The sequence below is a fragment of the Pan troglodytes genome, chromosome 9 (assembly GCF_028858775.2).
Source record: "Pan troglodytes isolate AG18354 chromosome 9, NHGRI_mPanTro3-v2.0_pri, whole genome shotgun sequence".
Lineage (NCBI taxonomy): Eukaryota > Metazoa > Chordata > Mammalia > Primates > Hominidae > Pan > Pan troglodytes.
In genome coordinates, this window is record NC_072407.2 from 30624426 (window position 1) to 30647959 (window position 23534).

The window sequence follows — 23534 nt, forward strand, 5'->3', positions numbered from 1 at the left end:
TGACAGCTGCCTGGTCTCATGATTAAAGTGTAACTTTTAAGAAATATATAGAAACATCAGAACAGAAGTACTCTTAGAGTTTGAAAAATCTGGAATTAGGCTAATTAAATCATTTCAGCATGGTGAAATTTTTTTAATCAAAAATTAAAATGGTATTAAAATCAAATTTTATAAATATTAAATTAAATGTATTAAAATTAAATTAAACTAAAATTAAAATTTTAATTCCAATTAAAAATTTTTAAATTAAAGAATGAACTCCTTTTGGGTTTCCTCCTCTGATTTTAAAATCCATGTACCATGCACGGAGCACTCTAACAAAAAAAGAAAAAATCCTATCTACATTTGGCTAATGTAAGTACTCCATGTAGGTTCTGGACTTTTCTCCCTTGCTGACCCATTCCCATCTCTAGAGTCCAGAGCATACATCCCTATACTTCTTTCATGGGCCTGATCCCTGAAGGCCTCAAAGTACACCTAACTTTCCTTAATACCTGGTTACCACTGGTTACCAATTACAATGCAAATAAGCTATTATGGAATAGGGTGGATCAAAGGGTGGACCAGGCATCTTAACCAAGAAAAGAGGTAATGTCAAATGACTCATCTCATAAGAGGATTGGCTTTTTAATAAATGTATTTGTTTAGTTTGTTCATGTCTATGTCCATAGTTTCTAGAAATTCAGACAAGTAGATTACTGGAAAAGGGCAGGCTCTTTTCAATTCTGCAAAAGCTTGAAGTTTATTTTTTACAGTGAAGGCTGTATCGTGGGGCTATGACTAAAAGACAAAAAGTTCTAAAACCCATATAGAACTGCCTAATATGCCCCCTCACAATAGCCATGTCCTTTTCCTGCCTTTGCTGTTCTTTTTCTCCCAAACTGGTTTTTGCATAACACCCCAAACAAGACATTACTGGGAAGATGATGAAGTCTTAGCTGAGAATGAATTCCAAAATCCTTACCATGGCCTACTGTGCACTGAAAAAGTGTTTCCCTGTGAGATCTCAGTGACTCATCTCTTACTACTTCACTGTCTTATTGCTGCCACTCCTTTCTCTCTAACTTCCCTGCCCTTCATGAAATACATCAAGTGTGTGCCAGACTCAGAGCATTGGCATTCCCGTTTCTGTGTCTCAAAGGTACTTAGCTGAGATTTCTGCTTGGCTCCCTCCCTCATTGCATGCACTTCTCTGCTCAGATGCTACCCTCTGAATACTTTATTCAGGCTTTTAAGAGGCTTTTCAGAATACTCTATAAAATAGTGCTCTCTGTGTCTACCAAAACTCTCTATCCGCTCTGCCTGCTTTATTTTCCCTCAGAGCACTTTTCACCTCCTGACCAATTATGTATTTATTTGCCATTTATCTCTACCCACTGAAATTTGAGTTCTATGAAAGTAGAGATTATGTCTTTTTGATTCAGGTATGTTTGGTTTCTAAAACACTAACTGATGCACTAGAAATTTATAATGAATATATTAACTTAATTAATATATATGAATAAGAGAATTTCAGCTTACTAAATGCATCAGTGGCTGATTTTTTAAAGTATAGGTTCTCCAACATGTTATCATGTGTGTGTATCAGGTAGGGCCCGGAATAGTTATCCCTGACGCCCTTTATCCTCTTCCCCAACAAGCACGTACTCATTCCGCTTTACACAATCACACACAAACGTACACACTCACAGCTTGTATGTACTGCCAAAGTGATTGCTGCCAGACACCATACAGTTGGATATATTTAAATCATTATTTATTTTTGTAGTCTGTAGTTTGAGATTTAACAATTCATTCTGCTTGAACTGATTTTGTAGCTCATCAGTGATGTTGCCAGTCAGCCATAGCATTTGGGCCTTGGATGATGTAGGTTTGCAAATACCCCAGAAAGTCTTCCAACAGCATTATGGCATCTTTTGTAATTTATAACTTTTTTTCCCAGTGTTATTGTAACCCCCCTAATGCATCAGTTGCAGATATTTCCATCCTAAGTTTGCAGAGTGGCTCTATGTGCTAGATATTAAGACAAAAATTTGAATAGGGCTGGGCGTGGTGGCTCATGTCTGTAATCCTAGCACTTTGGGAGGCTGGGGCGGATGAGGAATTGGAGACCAGCCTGGGCAACATGCCCAAAAGCCATCTCTGAAAAAAAAAAAAAAAGAAAATGAGCCAGGCATCATGGTGGTGTGTACCTGTAGTTATAGCTACTTGGGAAGCTGAGGTGGGAGGATTACCTGAGCCAAGGAAGTTTAGGATGCAGTGAGTTGTGATCATGCCATTGCACTCCAGCCTGGGTGTTAGAGTGAGACTTTGTCTCAAAAATAAATAAATAGTTAAAAATGAAATGGTTTATGTGACAAGGCATGATGTAGGTGGTGCTAGACAGCCATGATAGTCAATCCTGACTTTGCTACTTGCTCAGTAGTGTTGTCTCACTACTAAGGTGCCTGACATTCCACAACTTAGTTTCTTCTTCTGTAAAATGGGGATCATTATACCTACTTAACAAAATTGTTGTTAAGGAATAATAATATATGTAAAGCACTGTTTGGCACAAGCCAAATGGCAATTATTGAACTAGAACTAACTTTCAATCCCCACAAAGGCACTCAACTCAGTGCTAGAGGCATAGTGGGTGCTCAAGTACTATTTTTTGGGCGATTGAATCTATCCTGTTGTACTCCTTGGAGACCCTGCTATGATTATCTCACTTAATAAATAAGACATGAAAAAGAACCTGTTACAGTAGGAATCACTTGGTGTTCATGAATTCACAGTAATCTTATCCCAAAATTTGAAAATTATAGTTTGTGTATAGCTAAAACAAAGACAAAAAACCTGCACTAGGAAGAGAATGAGAGTATTGTACTCAGTGTAATCTTTCTGTCTCCAGATAACACTTTAACTCTTAGGAAGGGGCAGATTTGAATCACAGCTAAGATGAGTCATCACAATCATTTTGCTGAAAGAACTGTCAGGGAAGGGGAACAATTTTTAGTATGTCCAGTTGCATACCTTTTAATTTTTCGTGCCAACAGGCAAGGTTATTGGAAATGATAATCTAAACAATTTTTTATTGAATTATGTGGTTATAAGGTAATATTCATATGCACATACATATACCCACAAGTACTTCTGTCTACAGCGAATACTTTCCCAACTATATTTACTTGGAATATTGTGAAATGTATGCCCTTTTCTTGAGTCTATGTAAATATTGGTCAGAGTATATAGGAGAAGGGAAAAGATGGCAGAAGAGGAAAAGTATTATCAGAAAAATCAATTGTGACTTACAGATTCAACAGATTTGACTTATGCGTCTGTTTTAAATAACCACAAAAACAATTTTGTTTTTTACAAATACAAATGTATATGGTCTTTTATCATAGTTTAGAAATTTCTTTATCAGTAGGACAAAATTCAAACTTTCACTTTGCCTTCCAGTGTTGTAAAAAAAACTATGATTTTTTAATTTTTAATTTTTATTTATTTTTATTTATTTTTTATTTTTGAGACGGAGTCTCACTCTGTCGCCCAGGCTGGAGTGCAGTGGCACGATCTCTGCTCACTGGAAGTTCTGCCTCCCGGGTTCACGCCATTCTCCTGCCTCAGCCTCCCGAGTAGCTGGGACTACAGGCGCCCGCCAACATGCCCGGCTAATTTTTTGTATTTTTAGTAGAGACGGGGTTTCACCCTGTTAGCCAGGATGGTCTCTATCTCCTGACTTCGTGATCCACCCGCCTAGGCCTCCCAAAGTGCGGGGATTACAGGCATGAGCCACCGCGCCCGGCCAAAAAACTCTGTAATTCTGAGCTCAAATCTCAGCTCAGCCATTGATTAGCTGAATGACTTTTACGGACTTTTTCTCATTTCTTGATTTACAAAATGAAAATGATAGCTACCGGAAAAGACTCGTTATTACAGATTACAAGTGTATCTACACACACATATATGTGCACACACATTTACATTCACATATATATTATATCAATTTCATTCATGTATGTATATATAAAGCCTTACATACTAAGTTTCAATAAATGTTTCCATTTAATGTAAAATGTAACCACTGTATAACATACATTATAGATGTTTCTTCAAATAGTGTAAATATCAGCCTTTTCCAAAAGAGAGGAATAATGTTCACTATGTATTCTCTTTTATTACAGGCTTATGAAAAAATTGCTTACCTCCTCACCAATTTAGGTAAGTCCATTTTTCTTACTTCACTCCTTAGTCAGAAAATAACATATGGGCATGTCAGTCTGTAGTTACTTTATATAATGTAGCATTTTAATAACTGCAATTATTTAAGTATTTACCAATAAAAAGGAGAGGGGTAGTATAGGAAGTTGGTCTATATTGAATAACAATAGAGAGACAATGCATGTAGTTACAAAATATTTTTACTAGAAATCAGCACACCTAGTTCTTCCTACTTAGGAGTGCTTGCTTCTCCAACTTTTCAGTTCTTTGGGTTTTTCCTCAATATTTATTTTTTATCAAAGTGTTATACTACATGTACACTTTTTAAAAGCCAAAACAGTATTAAGAGATTTACAATGAAAACCAGTACTTTACCACATCACCCATTCCTATTTTCTATACCAAAGGAACTACTTTTTAACTTTTTTTTTTTTTTTTTCTGAGATGGAGCCTTGCTCAGTCGCCCAGAGTGGAGTGCGGTGGTGACGCGATCTCGGCTCACTGCAAGCTCCGCCTCCCGGGTTCACGCCATTCTCCAGTCTCAGCCTCCCGAGTAGTTGGGACTACAGGCGCCTGCCACCACGTCCGGCTAATTTTTTGTATTTTTACTAGAGACGGGGTTTCACCGTGTTAGCCAGGATGGACTCGATTTCCTGACCTCGTGATCTGCCCGCCTAGGCCTCCCAAAATGCTGGGATTACATGCGTGAGCCACTGTGTCCGGCTACTTTTAACATTTTTATCTGTTTATTTTGTTATTTCCCACCATGTTTCCACGTGATATCGTTCTATTGCCATTATTGGATTTTATCTTTTGATAGCTATTGCCTTCCCATTATACAAGTATGAATTATTAAGACTTAGCTCTTAATGTTCCCTGCAGTGCCCTGTCCCCCGACACTCCATCTTTCATTATCTGATAAACACAGTTATTTCTCCTCCTTCCAAGGTGGATATATCAGCATTTTTAGCCAAATTAATCGTTAGTCTTCACATCATGTCTCTATAACTATTTTCATACCTACGGCACGGTATATTCTATAATTGTGTATACTTTTTATACCACTTCTGTATTTTTTAAGCTAATAATGGCCACTTTTTTGCTTATTTTTTTACATACCTTTCTTAATTTATCCCAAAGGTTTTGCCAAGACTCTAAATTTTCTCTGAATATATTCAAACACATCAAGTATTATACAAACTTGATTTTCTTCTTAGAGTTACCCTCTCAAGCTGTCTCCTCCAAACTAGATGGGTTATTTTCTAGGCTTGTAGCCAACTGCATCTAGACTTACTTTCATAAACACTCTGGGAATTCCTTTTATATTTTTCTAGAATTTGGATACTACTTACTAAATCCTATGTCTTATTCCTTCTTGGCTCAGTTCCTTATTTTGCTACTTGTTAAGTAAGTTTCTTAAAACTTTGCATACCTGAAAATGTCTCTATTCTAGCCTCAAACTTGATATCCATGTTCCTGGGTATGAAACCCTATGTTAGAAATACTGCCCCTTTGAATTTTGAAGGAGCTTCATTTTCTTCTGGATTCCAGCATTGTTACTGAGAGCTCTGCTACCATTCTGATTCCCAGTCCTTTGCATAGGACCTGTTTTGATTTTTGTTATTTGTTTATACTCTAGAATAATTTTGAATCTTTTCTCATTTTGAGATTTCACAATGATGTACTTTGGTGAAAACCTTTTATCATTTATTATGCTGGATACTTAGTGCATCCCATCAATATTGATATCCATTGTGTCCTGTGGGAAGCAGACACTGAGATGGAGTTAGTAATGCAAGAGATTTCTTAGAGGAAAACTCCTGAGGAAAGGAGCAGGACTGGATAAGGAGAGCCTCAGACAACAATGCAGATCTGATGGTTTTAACCAATCCAATGGAGAGCTCTAGAACAAATATTTCAAGTAAAGATTTAGAGGACTCTAACATTGGGTATAATTGAGTATAATTGGCCAAGACCTAGTACCCCTGTCATTCTGAGTCACTGGTTGGTTGTTGCCTGGGAAGAACAAGACCTTGGCATGAAAGCTGAGGTATAGGATGAGGCTGGAAACAGCTGGAGGCTGACTGTACTCCTTGCAGCTGAACAGCAAGTTCTTACTGAGGGGAAATCCTAGTGGCAAACCTCCACTGCTGCCATAACCTGAAAACTCAGAAACTTCGCTTCCAGGAGATTTTTGTATATTCTTTGTTCAATAATTTACTCCTTTAAAAAATCTTTCTGGAACTCTTTACGTTCGGATGTTTCTTATCATATTCAATAGTTATTTTTTTCTTTCTTCCTTTTCTATGATTTTTGTTGGGATTTCTTCAAGAGAACCTCAACCTTATCTTCCAAGTATTCTCCTGAATGTTTTATATTGACTCATGCTTCACATTTTCTAGAATTATTTCCTGTTCTCTGAATGTCCTTTTTCTATGTCATCCAGTTCCAGCTTCACAGATGCAGTGTCTTAAGTAGGCAATATAATGTAATTGTTAAGAATATCAGCTCTAGAGTGAGAATGCATGAGTTGAAATCTTTGCACCATAACTTACTACATTATCATAGTTGTGCAGTAGTAATTATTTTATTCTCTCGGTTTCTTAAATTCCTATATATATATATACAAGGAGATAGAGTCTGTGCTCTGGAGCTAACACTGGAGAAACAATGTTTTGAAAGGGGAAGACACCAGGCTTTGGAGTTGGATATAGCAATGAACATTTGGACTGCCGCATCATGACTGTATAACTATCATTAAGCTTTTTCCTCTCCCTGTTCTCTCTTCTTCTTCTCCCCTCCTTCTCCTCCTCTTCCCCCTCATTCTCCTCCCTCTGCTTGTCCTTCTTTTTTACTTTTGGGTCTTCATTTCCTCACTGTTAAAATGACAATAATAATAGTTCCTATTTCACCATTGTTGTAGGTTGGCTGCCTGACACATGACAAGTGTACAATAAATAGCAATGGTCCAGTTCATTGTTCTTTAAACCCTCTGAGCTGCATTTTCTTCAGCTGGGTAATGAAGCACTAGCTCTGTTCCTTACATTCATTTGCTTTTAAAGTACCCTATACCCAGGATTGAAGCAAATCTAAGGAGAATGACTTGGGAAAATCATACTTAATAGTAGGAAACAGAACAGTTATTTGTGCTAAGTAACAAGAAATGTCAAAGTTTTCACTTGATATTTGATTTTTTCCTCTATAATCCAGTGATGATTTATGTCTGTTGATTCATCATTTAACTAATAATGGCTATATTAGTTTAAATGGATAAAAATATTGATAGTTTGATTAAAATAATAGAATCTAGTGTGTGTGTGTGTGTGTGTGTGTGTGCGCCTGACATTATGTTCTGTTTAATTTTTGGCTGCGCTAATTTGTGCTTCAAAATACAAATGAAAAATTAAGTTTTACTTCTCAGAAGAGGTCATATGCTATTTAAAGAATTTTTTTAAACTTTCTGCTTCTTGATTTATTTTTTCCAAGTATTTTCAAAAACCACAAAGCAAAAGAGATAAAGCTTAAATTCTATTACATTTGTTTTTTAACATGGGAAAAATTAAAAGCATTTACTTCAAAGTGATTTTTTGAACTTTGGTTTCCTGGTTTTTGAGGATTAGATCAGGATGGCTGTTAATTTTTCTTAATAATGAACTGTCTATGTTAAAGATAAATTGGGATTAGAAGGAACAAATTAAGCCAACTAATGAAAAGAGTTTTGACTTTGTCAGACAGGGGTCAAAACTACCTTACAGTGTTACAATCGTAACACATAGTAACTTCCTACTATACACACTATTAATTCCAAGAAACAGAGAAATTAACAGTAAAAAGCAAGGACTAATTACCTTACTGGGTGACTGCATCTCATAAATAACTTTTCATCCGTAATTAGCTTCATTAGGGAAAAAGTAAGAGATATTTTGGCCAGAAATACATTACCCTAGAAACAGCACCTATATCCTTAGTGTTGAGGATTTGATTCCTCCTCTGAGTTAAAAGCCAATTCAAAATGATCCACAATGTGCTATATTTGTGAATGGCACGGTGTTGAAAAATAAAAGTTTTCTTCCTGGCAGCGTAGAACCTAAGTTAAACCTCAAAGTTATCATCAATGCAGTAACTTCCATTGTTTCAGTTGTCTGTTGCCACATAGCCTTTTACTCCAAACTTAGTAGCTCATTATTTTTAATGATCCTGCAATTTAGATTAGGCCCTGCTATGTGATTTTTCTGGTCCATATGGTATCTGTTGGGGCTGGTGTGTAAGAGGGCCTCTTCAATCACATCTGTTTCCTCATATGGAATTATTGGGATAGCTGGTGTCTTCAGCCTTCTTCTCCTCTATGTGCCTCTACCTGGCTAGCTTGCTTATAGCGGTATGATAGGACATCTTACATGTCAACTGGCTTCCAGGAAGACAAGCCCCTATACACAAGTGCTTATCCAGCTTCTGCTTGCATTTTACTTGCATATCCAATCTCCTCTTGGTGAAGGCAAGTCAGAGGCAAGGTTGGAGGCAACTACAGTAGGGTATGTATACTTGGAGGAGTAGTTCACTGTGGACACCAGTTTAACTGCTACCAATGTAACAATCCTCCACTTCTAGCAAAATGCCATTCTGCTGGGAACATTGTAATCTTCATCAGAATGGGTAAAGCAACTGAATAGCACTCAGCATATCTCCAACTTGGTATATAACCTTACTACCATTTAGAATGATTTCTCCCAGTAAAATCATAGTAATCTTTTCTTATATCAGAGCTCGCCTCTGTGAAACCTTTGTTGACTTCTCAGTCCTTCACTCTACAATGTTCCTTTAGCTGTTTGTGATTCCTTTCATTACTGCATCTATTACATTATTCTTATCTATCTATCTATCTATCTATCTATCTACTTTCTTTACAAGACTAAAAAATTCTTACGGCCAAGAATTGAATGTACTTACTTCTGATTCTTTCAATCCTTAGGTACAAAGTTTGGCATGCATTCATCCATAAAAGAAATATGTATGGAGGACCTAATATTTTAGACAACGTAATAGGGAGACAGACCATTAGACTATCAAGATGCATTATTCCTTTAATAAACTGTTGAATTAAACCTGCTATTTTTTTTTCTTTTGAGACAGAGTTTCGCTCTTGTTGCCCAGGCTGGAAGGCAATGGTGCAATCTCGACTCACTGCAACCTCCGCCTCTCAGGTTCAAGCAGTCCTCTTGCCTCAGCCTCCCGAGTAGCTGGGATTACAGGCGTGCACCTCCACGCCTGGCTAATTTTGTATTTTTAGTAGAGACAGGGTTTCTCCATGTTAGTCAGGCTGGTCTCGAACTGCCGACCTCAGGTGATCTGCCCACCTTGGCCTCTCAAAGTGCTAGTACTACAGGCATGAGCCACTGCACCAGGCCTAAATCTGCTATATTTTATTTAGGAATTTCCAATGGGATTTTAAGTAAAAATAGTTTGTAGATTTTTACTTGCGCTGTCCTTGAAGGGTTTTAGTGTCAGAAATTATGCAAATCTCACAAGTAACAAGAAGATAAGTTCAGTCCCCATCATCATAGTGTAGATAGTATCAAGTCTGTTCCAGTATGAAATAGCAGCCCAGTAAACACTTGTCAGAAGAGTGGATGAAAAATTAATGATAATAAATATATCAAGAATGGCCCACAAATAAATGTGGTGAATATAACATTTAGAGGTATGTGGTTCTCTTTATATAATTAATTGTAAAAACCAGAGTTTAAAACTTTAATTTTCTTGACAATGTTTTAAAGTATTATTTGTCTTCACTGGCATTTTTCACAGGACAATTTGGAGCACTTTACATCTTCAGTTTGGCTTCGCATAGAAGGGTCACTTTAGTTGGCCACATAGATTCCTTAATTATTGTCACTTGACATTAATCAGGAAAACATGAACTTTCAGAGAAAGTCTTACTTTGGGAGATGAAGTCTATTACTAAATCCTGTTTTAGGATATCTAAACTATCCAAACACTTTTCTTGTGTACATGTAGCTTTTATTATCACACAGGTTTATAAAAAACAGTTTATAAGGCATTTAGATAATTACATACTCTCTAGTTTGTTACAGGCCTAACCACTCCTTACCATATTAAACCAAAACTCTCTGCCCCTCATTGTTAAGTTTTTGGGCTTTGAAGGCATTTAGCCTTATGCCACTAGACTTAGTCGAGATATAGTTTTCTTTTCTTTTATTACATTGTTGAGTAAGGAATTTTGTGGTAAATTTATAAATGAAAGTGTGTTATAGTGTCCTTGCATTGGCCTTGTTACGCTATGCTGTATTAAATCAATATTACGTTAATCTCACCAAGCAAGTTGAATTACTTTAATTATTTTATATTTTCTGAAACATACAAAAGGCAAATTTGTTATTTAATTAGAGTTTCATAGAATCAACCCATGTGACTATTCAGGCATTATGTCATTCTGAGGTAGATATTTACATTTTCTTTTTTTTTTTTTTTTTTAGTTAATGCACTGGTAATTAGTTTTTTGAAGAGTACCTACCTATTTTTGAGCCATTTTTTGAAAAGTCCTATTTGTGTAGGTAATTGTTTATTATATATAAATGTTTTAACTTGTCAACTGAAAATTATTGATAGGATGTTTAGTAATGTTAATCTCTTCAGTACAGTGTTTGTACATCTTTTATTTCGGGTGGTGGAGTCTTCTCTCTTTTCTCATAACTAGACTTCATAAATGTTAGTCAATATTACATGTTCAAGAATCATTCTATTTTATTGAAGATTTGAAAACATTTTATTGTTTATTTTTGTTCTTTCATTTTATTTTGTTTATTTTATTGTTCTTGTAGCTTCTTTGAAGGAAAAACTAAAATATTTGCTTCTATATAAGGCAATATTTATACATTAAAAATAAATAAAATAGTGAGAATCATGATCAATATAACAAATAGAGAAGAAAAGATGAAACAAATCATTAAACAAATTTTTAAAAGTGTGTTTGTATTTATCTCCAGACCTACCTATCTATCCATCTATCTTTCAATTATCTGTGAGAATAATTGCCATTTGAAAACTGGGACACAGATTAAACTTCAAAAAATAAAATCCAGCTAGATGATAATGAAAAGAAACACAACTAAATTTAAAAAGCTGAAAAATGACTGACTCTTGAGGAGTAAAAGCACATATATCAAGAAAATAGTAACAGTAAAATCAAATGTCATCAGGTTAATATTAGGGAAACTAGAGGCAAAGAGGAATACTGCATACTAGTAAATGAACTAACATGTCAGTATAATAATCATGATCTCTATGCATCTTTAAGAAGCTTTAAAATATAGATAGCAAAAAAAATGATAGAAAAGAACTGAAAAATCCGTAGCCAAAACATAAGTAAATATATACAGTATTTAGACCGGGCATGGTGGTTCACGCCTGTAATCTCAGCACTTTGGGAGGCCGAGGCAGCCAGATCACTTGAGGTCAGGAGTTCAAAACCAGCCTGGCCAATATGGTGAAACCCCGTCTCTACTAAAAATACCTCCCCACCAAAAAAAATTAGCCAAGCATGGTGTCGGGCGCCTGTAATCCCAGCTACTCGGGAGGCTGAAGCAGGAGAATCACTCGAACCCGGGAGGTGGAGGTTGCAGTGAGCCAAGATTGCCATGCTACAATCCAGCCTGGGCGACAAAGTGAGACTCCATCTCAAGAAAAAAAAAAAAGATACACAGTGTTTGACTATCATATCTGACAACCTTCTTTAAAAATATGTACAAACCAGACTGGATGCGGTGACTCACTCTTGTAATCCTAGCAGTCAGGAGTTCGAGACCAGTCTGGCCAACATGTTGAAACCCTGTCTCTGCCAAAAAATACAAAACTTAGCCGGGCGTGGTGACACGTGCCTGTAATCCCAGCTACTCAGGAGGCTGAGGCAGAAGAATCACTTGAACCTGGGAGGCAGAGGTTGCAGTGAGCCGAGATTGTGCCATTGTAGTCCAGCCTGGGCAACAGAGTGAGACTCCATCTCAAGAAAAAAATATATATTTATATATATAAAAATATATAAAAAATATACGTTATATATATATATATATATAATATATGTCTATCTCTATATATGCACACACACACACACACAAACCATATGCCCAACAGGAACACAAATATTATTTTCAGGCACTTGATACATTGACAAAACTTATCCACACAATTTAGCCACAAATGACATCACAACTTTTTGCCTCAAAGCAGAAATCAGGCAGGACACATTTGTGGACAATGCTGAAATAAAATTAGAAATGAAGAACCAAAACTAATCTACACAATAAAAAGTACCTAAAAATCTACATCCTCTTTTCTAAATAAGTTTTGTGTTAATGAACTAAATTTGTAAACTAGAGAGAAACAACAGTGAAAGCATGACATGTCAAAACCTGTGGGGACAGGTTCTTACTGACTGTTCTTACTGAGGCACATTTGCCAGTCACCTTCTGGGTGGCCCACAGACCCTTCCTACTTTTTGTCAACTACCACCTTTGGCCTTGGAGTTCCCCAGGACCTATGTCTTCCTCCTTCCATGTGATTGGGCTAGTGCATATGTTGGCGTATGTTTTCCTTAAATGAGATCCTATCTATTTTCCATCTTTATTGAATTCTTCAATTTAGATGAGACATATCTATTTCCTATCACTCATTTGAGTACTAGATAGGAGCTAAGGCTGCAGTACAGGCAGTCCTTATTTTTTTCTTTTAAGCATTATAAAACCATAAGATGTTAGAGTTGACAGGGTTTTTAGAAATCATCTTGTCTAAATCCCTTATTCTATAGATGACCAAACTGACTGCAAAAAAAAGTGAACAGACCTGCCTGAGATTACCTGCCAGTCAGGTGCAAGGCTGAGATAAGAGCTCAGCTCTCCTGACTGATTTCTCTTTTCTCTTTACCTCTTTACCATTTTTTCTCTTTGCCATTCCACTTCCATCTGTACACAAAATATTCATTCTTCAGAGAACTCTGTGGACAGTTTAGGCCCTTATATTGAGTGTAGCCAGTTTGAGTGAATGATTGATCCATTATGTATGGTTACTGCTAAATGATGATAGCAGAGAGACTCCTGAAAATATTTATGTATTAATAACATAATTTTGTAGATGTGGGGAAAGTCTAAAGATTATCTTATGAAGTCCTTTCATCAAGTGTGAACAGTAGATATTATCATTCACATTTTACAGACACAGATGCTAGAAATCAGCAAAACTAAGTGCCTCATAGAACTAAAAAACTTGGCGAGGCATGGTGGCTCACGCCTGTAATCCTAGCATTTTGGGAGGCCGAGGCCAGCAGATCACCTGAGGTCAGGAGTTCGAGACCACCCTGGCGAACATGGTGAAACCCCCACTTCTACTAAAAATACAAAACATTATCCAGGCATGGTGGCGGGCACTTATAATCCCAGCTACTTGGGAGGCTGAGCCAGAAGAATTGCTTGAACCTGGGAGGCACTGGTTGCAGTGAGCCAAGACTGTGCCACTGTACTCCAGCCTGGGCAACAGAGAGTAAGACTCCATCTCCAAAAAAATAAATAAATAAATAAATAATAAATTAAAAAAACAAACTTGAACTTGGGGTTTCTGCCTCCATGTCCAGAGTCTTGATATTCACCTCACCTCACCTGTGTCAATGCAACCTGTGTTCCTTTTAGAATATCCTCGAACAGAATCTGAGTGGGAAAACAGCTTTGCCCTGAAGATGTTCCTCTTCCAGTTTGTCAATTTAAACAGTTCCATCTTCTATATCGCTTTCTTTTTGGGAAGGTAAGTCAACTTTTTGTACATTATCTTCGCAGAGTGAAAAACACAGTCAATAGTTTAATTGACGATTACTGTTCTTACTCAAATGATTTCTGACAGCCACCAGCAGCTAAAGTTGGCACAAAAAAATAAAACCTATTTGCTGCATTTGAGCTGAATTATGTCTGTTTCATCATCAGTAACAATTTTGTTAAAGAAGCAAAGAATTTTTGTGTGACCTTGGGTTATAATTCCTTAATGTGGAAACCTCTTCTACCTATCATCTTAACATTTTTCCACCTTTAGTGCAAAATATGAAAAAAGCAGCATATTAAACTAATGATTCTGCTTTGCCATATGCTTAACACTCCATCCAATGCCATGGAAACATATTAAAGATAGAAACATTTTGGATCAAACAATGCAGCACATTATTGTAATAGTCATTAACTAGGTCAACAAAACGTTAAGACTCTCTATGTGAGGGTCGGAAATGTCATCCAGTTGGTTTGTCTGTACTTTCTTGACCCATTAATTCACGCATCACTTTTTCCTTTGTAAGTCAGATACTTTGATGTTTAAGATAGCAGAAGTCAACTGGGGACAGATTGCACCAGTGAGCGTTTATGTCTACCCACACATGCACTCGTCGTGATGCCTTAGTAGATGTTCTTCAGTGAACCCCACTTAAATGCTAATGAACTAAAATGTCTTCTTACAGATTCGTAGGCCACCCAGGAAAATACAATAAACTTTTTGACCGGTGGAGACTGGAGGAAGTAAGTAACTTTGGGAGTGTGGGTGCAGGAATGGGCATGGATATGGGCCAGTTACTGCGGGAGGAAGGGAGCTGAAGAAAGGAGAAGTTCAGGGAAGTTTATGGATATTGAAGACGACACATTGTTCAGAAAGGAAGCAACTACATCTTTTCAAAAAAGGGGGTGAACTGAAAAGTTAAACCCCAAGATTCTCACCTCAGCTCTATCTTTTTAATCACATCAATTTCTTTTATTTACAGACCCCAGGAATTTAGCTCCAGTAATTTTCCTTTTTTTAAAAATTATTATTATTCATTAGGTAAATTTTCAAACTTTTAAATATGTTAGGTTTCCTTTTAGTCCAAAAGACATCATACTGGAAATACCAACATGTAATTATATAAAAGTACCTGCCTAAGACTCATATTTCTTTATTGATTTACAATATGTATGTTATATGGAAAAACTGCCCAGGAGTAGTAATGTTGGGTTACAGGATAAGCATATTGTATATTTTCACTGAGACTGAGAAATGGGCCTCCAAATGCCACCCCTACCTAGACTGTATGAGCCTGCTTCTTCAGTATTTAGCCAATGGTAGAATTTTCACTTTTACCAATCTAATAGCCAGTGATTTTAGCTTCTATAATTATGAATGAGATGGATAATATTTTTCATATTTTTCTTGAACATTTTATATTTCTGTTCATAGCCTTGAAGAACAGGGCATAGCAATAAAACATAACAAATATTTTATCTTTGGAGACTGACAGTCTATATTCTAATTCTTCCCACCCAGATGCATGATTTAATATCTATAAATCTCAGTTTCTTCTTTTGTAAATTGCTGATAAGAATAGCTATCTTGCCTGGCCTGTGGCTCACACCTGTAGTCCCAACACTTTAGGAGGCCAAGGCAGGACGATTGCTTGAGGCCAAGAGTTTGAGACCAGCCTGGGCAAAATGGTGAGACCCTGTCTTTATTTTAAAAATTTAAAAATTAGCCGGGTGTGGTGGCACATGCTTCTAGTCCCAGCTACTCAGGAAGCTGAGGTGGGAAGATCCCTTGAGCCCAGGAGTTCGAGGATGCAGTGAGCCATGATCGTACCACTGCACTCCAGCTTGGGTGAGAGACCAAGACTCTGTCCCTAAACAACAGAAAAAATAAAGAATAGCTATCCCAGTAATACTGGTGATTGGTATATTAAATTAGATTGTGTATGTAAAATAATAGTTACAATTAATGATAGCCGTAATTACAAAATTTAAAAAGTGCTATGGTTTGTTTTAGGATATTTGTGAACTGGCTAAGCTAGACTTGTGAATCTTTTACTACAACTATATAATATCTCACATTAATATTTTATATGAAATCAATATGAAAAAGTTTTTAATAATAGCTAAGATTTATTGAGGGCTTACTACATGCTAGTGTACTCCAGCAATTGTTTCTAAGTGCTCTCTGTATATTAATGCATTTAATCCTCAAAGTTCTATTATTATATCCATTTTATAGATCAGGAAACAAAGTCACAGATGTGCAGTGCCTGCAATTGCAAATGTAATTTCCCTACAATTGTACAAACATAAACACTGATGAAGTTATGATTTAAATCTTTTCAGTGTAGCTTCAGAGTCTGTGCTCTGAACACTGTGCTTTCCAGCCACGAGTAGGATGGCGTGTAGGTATAATCAAAGACATAATGAGATTTTATTTTGCTGAGAAATTGCTGTCTGATTGCTGGCTCACACTTCTATGCTGGATTTAGAGTAAGCATACTAAAGTAAGTGAAGGAACCTGGGTATTGGAGTCTGACAGTTCTTTCTGTCACTTAGCTTTATCATCTGCAGAGTGAAGATACCAACAACTACCATGCCAGGTTCTCACAAGGAGTAAGAGAAAAATACACTACAGCATCTAGTTTGGCTTGTCCAGGGTGATATGATTTGAGTGGTGCAATTGGAATGAATGCCTGTGTCGTCTGCACACTCACTCATGCCCTTTTACACATTCCAAGTATGGGCTTTTTCTACCAAATGAAATTTAGAGTTTTGATAGACTGGCTTTAGTGCAAGGCCACCATTATGTGAATGGACAAACCCACAAAAACTATTGGACCCCCTTCTCTTCCTTATAAATCATTAAGTCATCAAGGCTTAATTTCAACAAAATGATAAATGGCCTGTCTTCCAGCCACCCCACTTTGGCCTTTCCTTTGTGGGTAGCGAACCAATCACATGATCCTATGATCATCTTCTTTTTCCCATCCCACAGAATAATGTTTGTGTTAAACCCACACTTCAAGGCAACAAACACATTGGTAAATGGAATTCATCCTTAGTATAATATAAAAGAGCAGTGGATTGTGGAAATGGGGACAAGGCTTTCATTTCCACAGCACCGGTCAACACTGCATGGCCTTGGGCAAGTCAGCTTGCCTCTGAGTCTCTACAAAAATGAAGAGCTTCAGCTTGCAGCTGTGATCTGTGATTTGCCCCCGTAGCTTAATAATTACTCTGCCTCAGTCATTCCAGTGAACCCGTTTATCAGATATATTTGGGAGAGTTCAGGAAATGCTAAATTCATCCTAGAAAAAGAGGTTTGCTTGGATGCGAGAATTTAGACCTCTTCATGCAGTAAGCATGACCATTTGCAAATCCTCTCTCAGGCTCAGATTAGGGGGTCTTAAATTACTGGGCTGGAACAGGAAAAGCAGGCTCTTTGTGTCTTAATTATTTGTTCTCTTTTGAAGTTCCACTAGTACCAATTTGATAGAAATAGAAACTGTGGATCAAAGCCATAGAGAAGACTGTCTTCCTTATGAGCAGGACATGTACCCATTTCTAAAGAAACAGACCCACGCCTTCCCACCCAAATATCTTGAATACTGCAAAGTTTTCAAGCAAAACACATTGGTTGTGATTTTTGTTGAAATCACGTTTTTGTTTGTATGGGTCTCTAATACTAACTTATTGAAAATCTAAAAAAGCAGAAAAGCACAGACGAAAGAATAGGATCATACTGATGAATTATTTTTGTGGTGTTGCATTTATCACTTAAAAATACATTATAATATATGTAGATACTTCCTTTCCAGGAGGTAGAGTTCAACACCTCCCCACCATCTTGAGAATGGGCTAGACTTAGTGGCTCCCTTCTAAAAAATAGAACAGAAAAAGGGAAAAATGAGCAGCTTTCCAGTGGAAAAAAAAAATTGGAAAACACTAATCAATTAACATCGCCAGTGATGTCATGTGCTTCTCATATATCCCTGATACGATGTGAGGAAAATAGCACTTCACCTTTGTGATTGGTCTCTCCAAAACACATAACCCTGGTCTAAACATAAGAAAAACCATTAGACAAACTTAGATTGTGGGACATTCCACAGGGTACACATCCAGCAATCTTCAAACATTTAAAGTTATGAAAAACTGAGAAGCTGTTCAGACCAGAGGAGACTGGGGAGATAGGAAGAATAAATACCATCGGGTATGTGGGGTTGGATCCTGAAGCAGAGAGAGGAAAACTGGTGAAATCCAAAGAGAGCTTTGCATTTAGCTAATTGTAATATACTAATATCATTTTCTTAGCTTTGTCAAATATACCATGGTAATGTATGGAGCGACAGCTAGAACTGTGTAAGGAGTGTATGGGAACTCTGTACTATCTTTGCAAGTTGTCTGTACATCTAAACTTATTCTTAAATAAAAAGGTTATTAAAAACAATATATTATAAACATTATGCCATAGAATTAACTATTTTCTATTACCTGATTGTTAATGGATATATAATATTCCATAGCATTCATTAAATGCGATCATGCCTAACACAGAACTTGGCAGATAGTAAGTACTCACTAAAAGTTAGATTTGTTGTTATTGCTATTATAATTTTGATTGATATTTCATTATAATTACTGAAGAATTCCCTCATCAAGTGCCCTCGTACATGCTGTTTCTTTCTTGTTTTTATTTTCTTTATGCATGAGATGGTGTGACCCAGCTTTAAAATTTGCTGTACAATTTAATGGTGGGCATGTCTGAGCCTACTGGGAAGAAGACCAATATCATTATTGCTCTTATGTTCTATTTCAGTGTCATCCTAGTGGCTGTTTGATAGACCTCTGCCTCCAGATGGGTGTCATCATGTTTTTGAAGCAAATATGGAACAACTTCATGGAACTAGGATACCCGTGAGCACATTATTTTCAAACTTGCCTTATGTCTAGTTACAAAGAGGAAAGCTAGAGGTGGCGTGAGTAGTGCTTAAGAATTTGGTCTTGGTAATCAGACAAATGATGGCTTGATTCCTGTTCTGCTCCTTACTAAATGTCTGCCCATGTGTAAATTAAACCTTTCAGAGCCTGTTTTCACTAAGAATGTATCAACAATATATCTACCTCAAGAACAGCTGTAAGGGTTAAACAGAATAATGAATGTAGAGTAACTTGTTTAATGCATTAAGACACTTGCTACTAGTTTGAAAACATGATTGACATTACGGGTTGTATATACAAAAATAATTTTCTGGGGTGTTTCTTTCGCTACCAGCAGACTAAGTTTGTTGTTTATCAAAGACAGCCTTCATTCCTCCCAAAAGAATAAAGCAAAGATCAAATCCTGGATGAGAAGCTTTGTTCTCTTTGTTACAACTAAGAAAAAAATGTTAGAACAGGGATGATTGTACTAACATCAAAACAATAGCATTCTATTTTCATTATTTTAGATGTTTTAGCTGCCTGTGAAATGCTTACAGAGGTGTTGAATGCTCACTTTCTCATATATTAAAATACACTTTCCTTTAAAATATGGCAAAATACTGGGTATTTAAAACAATGTAATATTGAAGCTTTGAGTCTAATCAACTAAAAACATGTCTATTTGAATAATTTCCTGACTATTGGGGAAGAACTGGTTAGTTGGTTGATGAAGTAAGTAGCTTGGGGTTATATATCAAATTATATTCTTTTTTTTCTTGTGGTGGTACATATTTTATCAGAACATTCTTGAACAAAGATCTGGGGGTTGTAGAAGTGATATTAACCCTGCAATCTGCTATAAAGTACTGTGTTAATTTACAGGCAGCCTTAGAGCATAGGCTGTGGAATTACCCAGACCTGGTTTAAATTCCTTCTCTCTTCCTTGCTAAATTTGCTTAATATTTCCTTGACATCTCTTAGGCTTTTTTAGTCCATTTATAAAATAGGATATTTATGGAGATTAACTGAGATGACCCAGTGCTTTTTAAACCTTCATCATAAACGACAGAACCTTTTTGTGAAGAGAGTTTTATACAGACTTAATATTCAAAACAAATTTAAGCAAATCTCTCCTAAACAAAGAGAGAATAGAGGATGGAGGACTGGGGACCCCAGTTCATTTGTGGTGTTCCTTCCTATTCTTGGGTCACTTCTTTAAAACTGGTTTTAGGAAACATTGTTTGAAAGAAACAGGAAATTAGATGTCAAGTGCCTAGCACAGAATGTAACATGCTGTGAGTATTCCATAAGTATCAACAAGATGATGTAGGGGTCATTGCAGTATAAAAAAGTTGTTTCTTTTTATTATCACTACTCATGGACTGCTACACTTGGTGCACTTTAGACAGGACATTTTCATTATGGCCTTGCGCTAGGGGTCAGTCTGGATCACATATATCAAATCCTGAGGGCACCATGGCACATCCTACTCTTCCCGATATCTAGGCAAAGGCTTTGTTAAAGAAAATTGAGCGGGAGTAGACCAGCCATTAAAGCAAAACCCTTGTAAACCACAATTGTCTTTCTTCAAGCAAAACTTTAAACAGAACCTAAATACATATAATAGAAATAAGCAGATCGCCTCAACTCTCACCTCCAGCCCCTTTTTCACCTTCATGAGGCTCTGGAGGCAACCTCCACTGCCTGACGTTTGTTCTCTGGTTGCTCCTCCAACTGCCACTTAGGTTCCATGATTAAAATTGAGGGTTGGGTACTGTTCACTGAGTCCTGTAAAATTCACCTTGTCCTGGAGGTAATTTTCACTGACCTCTTAAATAATTCATTACCCAGAAGGCCACAATATGTGCATACCAGGATATTTCTGAGTCACATAATACCAAGATTGTACTTGGGCTAAGAAAACAGTATTGTTACTTCCTTTCCAGGTGTGAGAAACAGACTCACGGACACAGACTTATTGCCTAGTAATTATTGTTCACTACAATAGCAGAATATAATAATCACTAACACTTAGACTCCTCATGTTTCTAAACTCAGAGAGGTGAAGTGACTTGCTAAAAATCACACGGCTAATGCATTGCAGGATGGGAACTAGAACTTAGATCTTTTGAAATCCTACCCAAGGGTCAATTAGTTTATGTGAAACATGATTTTTTCCTGTTCAGAGAGTATAGCTCTGAAGATTTTAGGTTATGAGCAATGAAAGGGTCAGACCTAATCACAGCAGGCAACAAAGAAGTTTAAGTATTTCTATAGGTGGGGAGAGGGGAAGGAATCATAGAAATGAATATTTGTTTAATCAATGTCAAGGACCATTTTAGTGTATAGAGCTTGAATTCCTAGATAATTATGTAGATATTTATAGGACCTAGGAGAGTTCTGGAAGGCTGGGGCCTACTCTCCTATGCTAAAGTTTTTCAAAAGATTTTTAAAAAATTTTTAAAGATATTTAAGCTTTCAAAATGTTTTTTTAACTTTTTGAAAAAACTTTTATAAGAGGTAAAACCAAATACCTCCAATTCCGAGGAGCTGGAATTGGTTTTACTCATTTCTTAATTCACTATACATTGTTAACCGGATGCTTGAATCAGAGCTCAAAAGTCCTTGGTCTGCTCTGTGATGTAGGTTGATCCAGAACTGGTGGTCACGACATAAAATCAAGCGGGGAATACATGATGCTTCCATACCTCAGTGGGAAAATGATTGGAATCTGCAGCCCATGAACCTTCATGGACTGATGGATGAGTACTTAGAAATGGGTAAGGAAAAAAAATCTGCAGGACTATTTGGCCTTCTTGATACAACTTTTCTACTTCACAGAAGCTTTGGTTCAACAGAGAAAATTATCTCTTTCCTTTCCAACCCCAAGCATTCTAAAACACGTCTGCACCTTCATCTCAAGGAGCTAGAGATACTAACTCTTGGCAGATTCACATGTTTTATTCTCTGAGAGCCATGCATTGCCCAAAATGAAAGTTTTTCTCACAGTGGAACATCTATTTTATGAGCAAATATTTGAAGCAAACAAAATAATGCTGAACCAGTTTCTTTTCTTTTTTCTTTCTTTCTTTTTTTTTTTTTTTTTTTGAGACAGTGTCTTGCTTGTTCTGTCAACCAGGCTGGAGTGCAGTGGCACGATCTCGGCTCACTGCAACCTCCACCTCCTGGGTTCAAGCGATTCTCCTGCCTCAGCCTCTCGAGTAGCTGGGATTACAGGTGCACATCACCATGCCCGGCTAATTTTGCATTTTTTAGTAGAGATGGAGTTTCACCATGTTGGCCAGGCTGGTCTCAAACTCCTGACCTCAGGTGATCTGCTCACCTTGGCCTCCCAAAGTGCTGGGATTACAGGCCTGAGCCACCGCGCCTGGCCAGCTGAACCAGTTTCTATGTTAAGAAACCTACCATTCTACTCACGCAAAGCAATAATTATTTTTCACAATAAACCTTTGCACAGACTCCGTCTGAATCTTAACTTCTGAATCTTAACTCCTCCTCCTTCTTCCTCCTCTTCTTTCTCTTTCTTCTTCTTTTTCCTCCTCCTCCTTCTCCTTCTTTCTTCTTCTTCCTCCTCCTTCTCCTCCTCCTCTGTTTTGTCTCCCATCTTCCCTCTCTTTCTTCTTCTTTTTCTCTCTCCTTCATGCTGCATTATATAGAGGTGGAAAGCCCATAGACTTTCAATACATTCAGAACTTAATTTGAATAAAGGTTTCAACATTTTCTAGCTATCTACCCTTTAGCAAGTTTAATTAACATATATGAAATAAGGTTGTCCTAACTGTAAAATGAGATAAAGCTATCTACTTTGTAAGGATGTTGAAAGCATTAAAAGCAATTTATATAAAGCACCAAATTTGTCACAAAGGAAGTTTATATAGTAATTTCCTAATGCTCTTCTTTTTGCAGTTTTGCAATTTGGTTTTACCACCATCTTTGTTGCGGCTTTTCCTCTAGCCCCTCTTTTGGCTTTGTTAAACAATATCATTGAAATCAGGCTGGATGCATACAAATTTGTCACTCAATGGCGGAGGCCTTTGCCAGCCCGAGCAACTGACATAGGTAAGATTCGGAAGTTAAATGATTTTTACGTTGCTAACACCAATAGGTTGCTATGGTTTGAGTGTGCCCCCAGATTCATATGTTGAAACTTAATTGCCAGTGTCATAGTATTAAGAGGCCTTTAAGAAGTGATTAAGCTGGCCGGGCGTGGTGGCTCACTCCTGTAATCCCAGCATTTTGGGAGGCTGAGGTGGGCAGTTCACCTGAGGTCAGGAATTCGAGACCAGCCTGACCAACATGGAGAAACCCTGTCTCTACTAAAAATACAAAATTAGCCGGGCATGGTGGTGGGTGCCTGTAATCCCAGCTTCTCGGGAGGCTGAGACAGGAGAATCGTTTGAACACGGGAGGCAGAGGTTGCAGCCTGGGCAACCAGAGTGAAACTCCCTCTCAAAAAAAAGAGAAGTGATTAAGCCATGATCCCTCATGAATGGGATTAGGACTCTTACAAAAAATAGCTTGAGGGAGTGACTTCATTGTCTTCCACTTCCCCGTGGTGTGAGG

The 23534-nt window shown here is 37.2% G+C and overlaps 1 protein-coding gene across 3 annotated transcripts in view; it reads left to right on the forward strand.

The window, feature by feature from the left end:
* Positions 1–23534, forward strand: part of ANO3 (anoctamin 3) — a 473946-nt gene that overhangs the window by 430884 nt on the left and 19528 nt on the right. For all 3 annotated transcript variants that reach the window (XM_054661268.2, XM_001134720.8, XM_016920588.4), the window contains 6 exons: positions 4170–4206; positions 13902–14013; positions 14711–14768; positions 18847–18944; positions 21597–21730; positions 22878–23030. In XM_054661268.2, coding sequence (XP_054517243.1) covers positions 4170–4206; positions 13902–14013; positions 14711–14768; positions 18847–18944; positions 21597–21730; positions 22878–23030 — 592 coding nt within the window. The remainder of the gene's footprint in view (positions 1–4169; positions 4207–13901; positions 14014–14710; positions 14769–18846; positions 18945–21596; positions 21731–22877; positions 23031–23534) is intronic.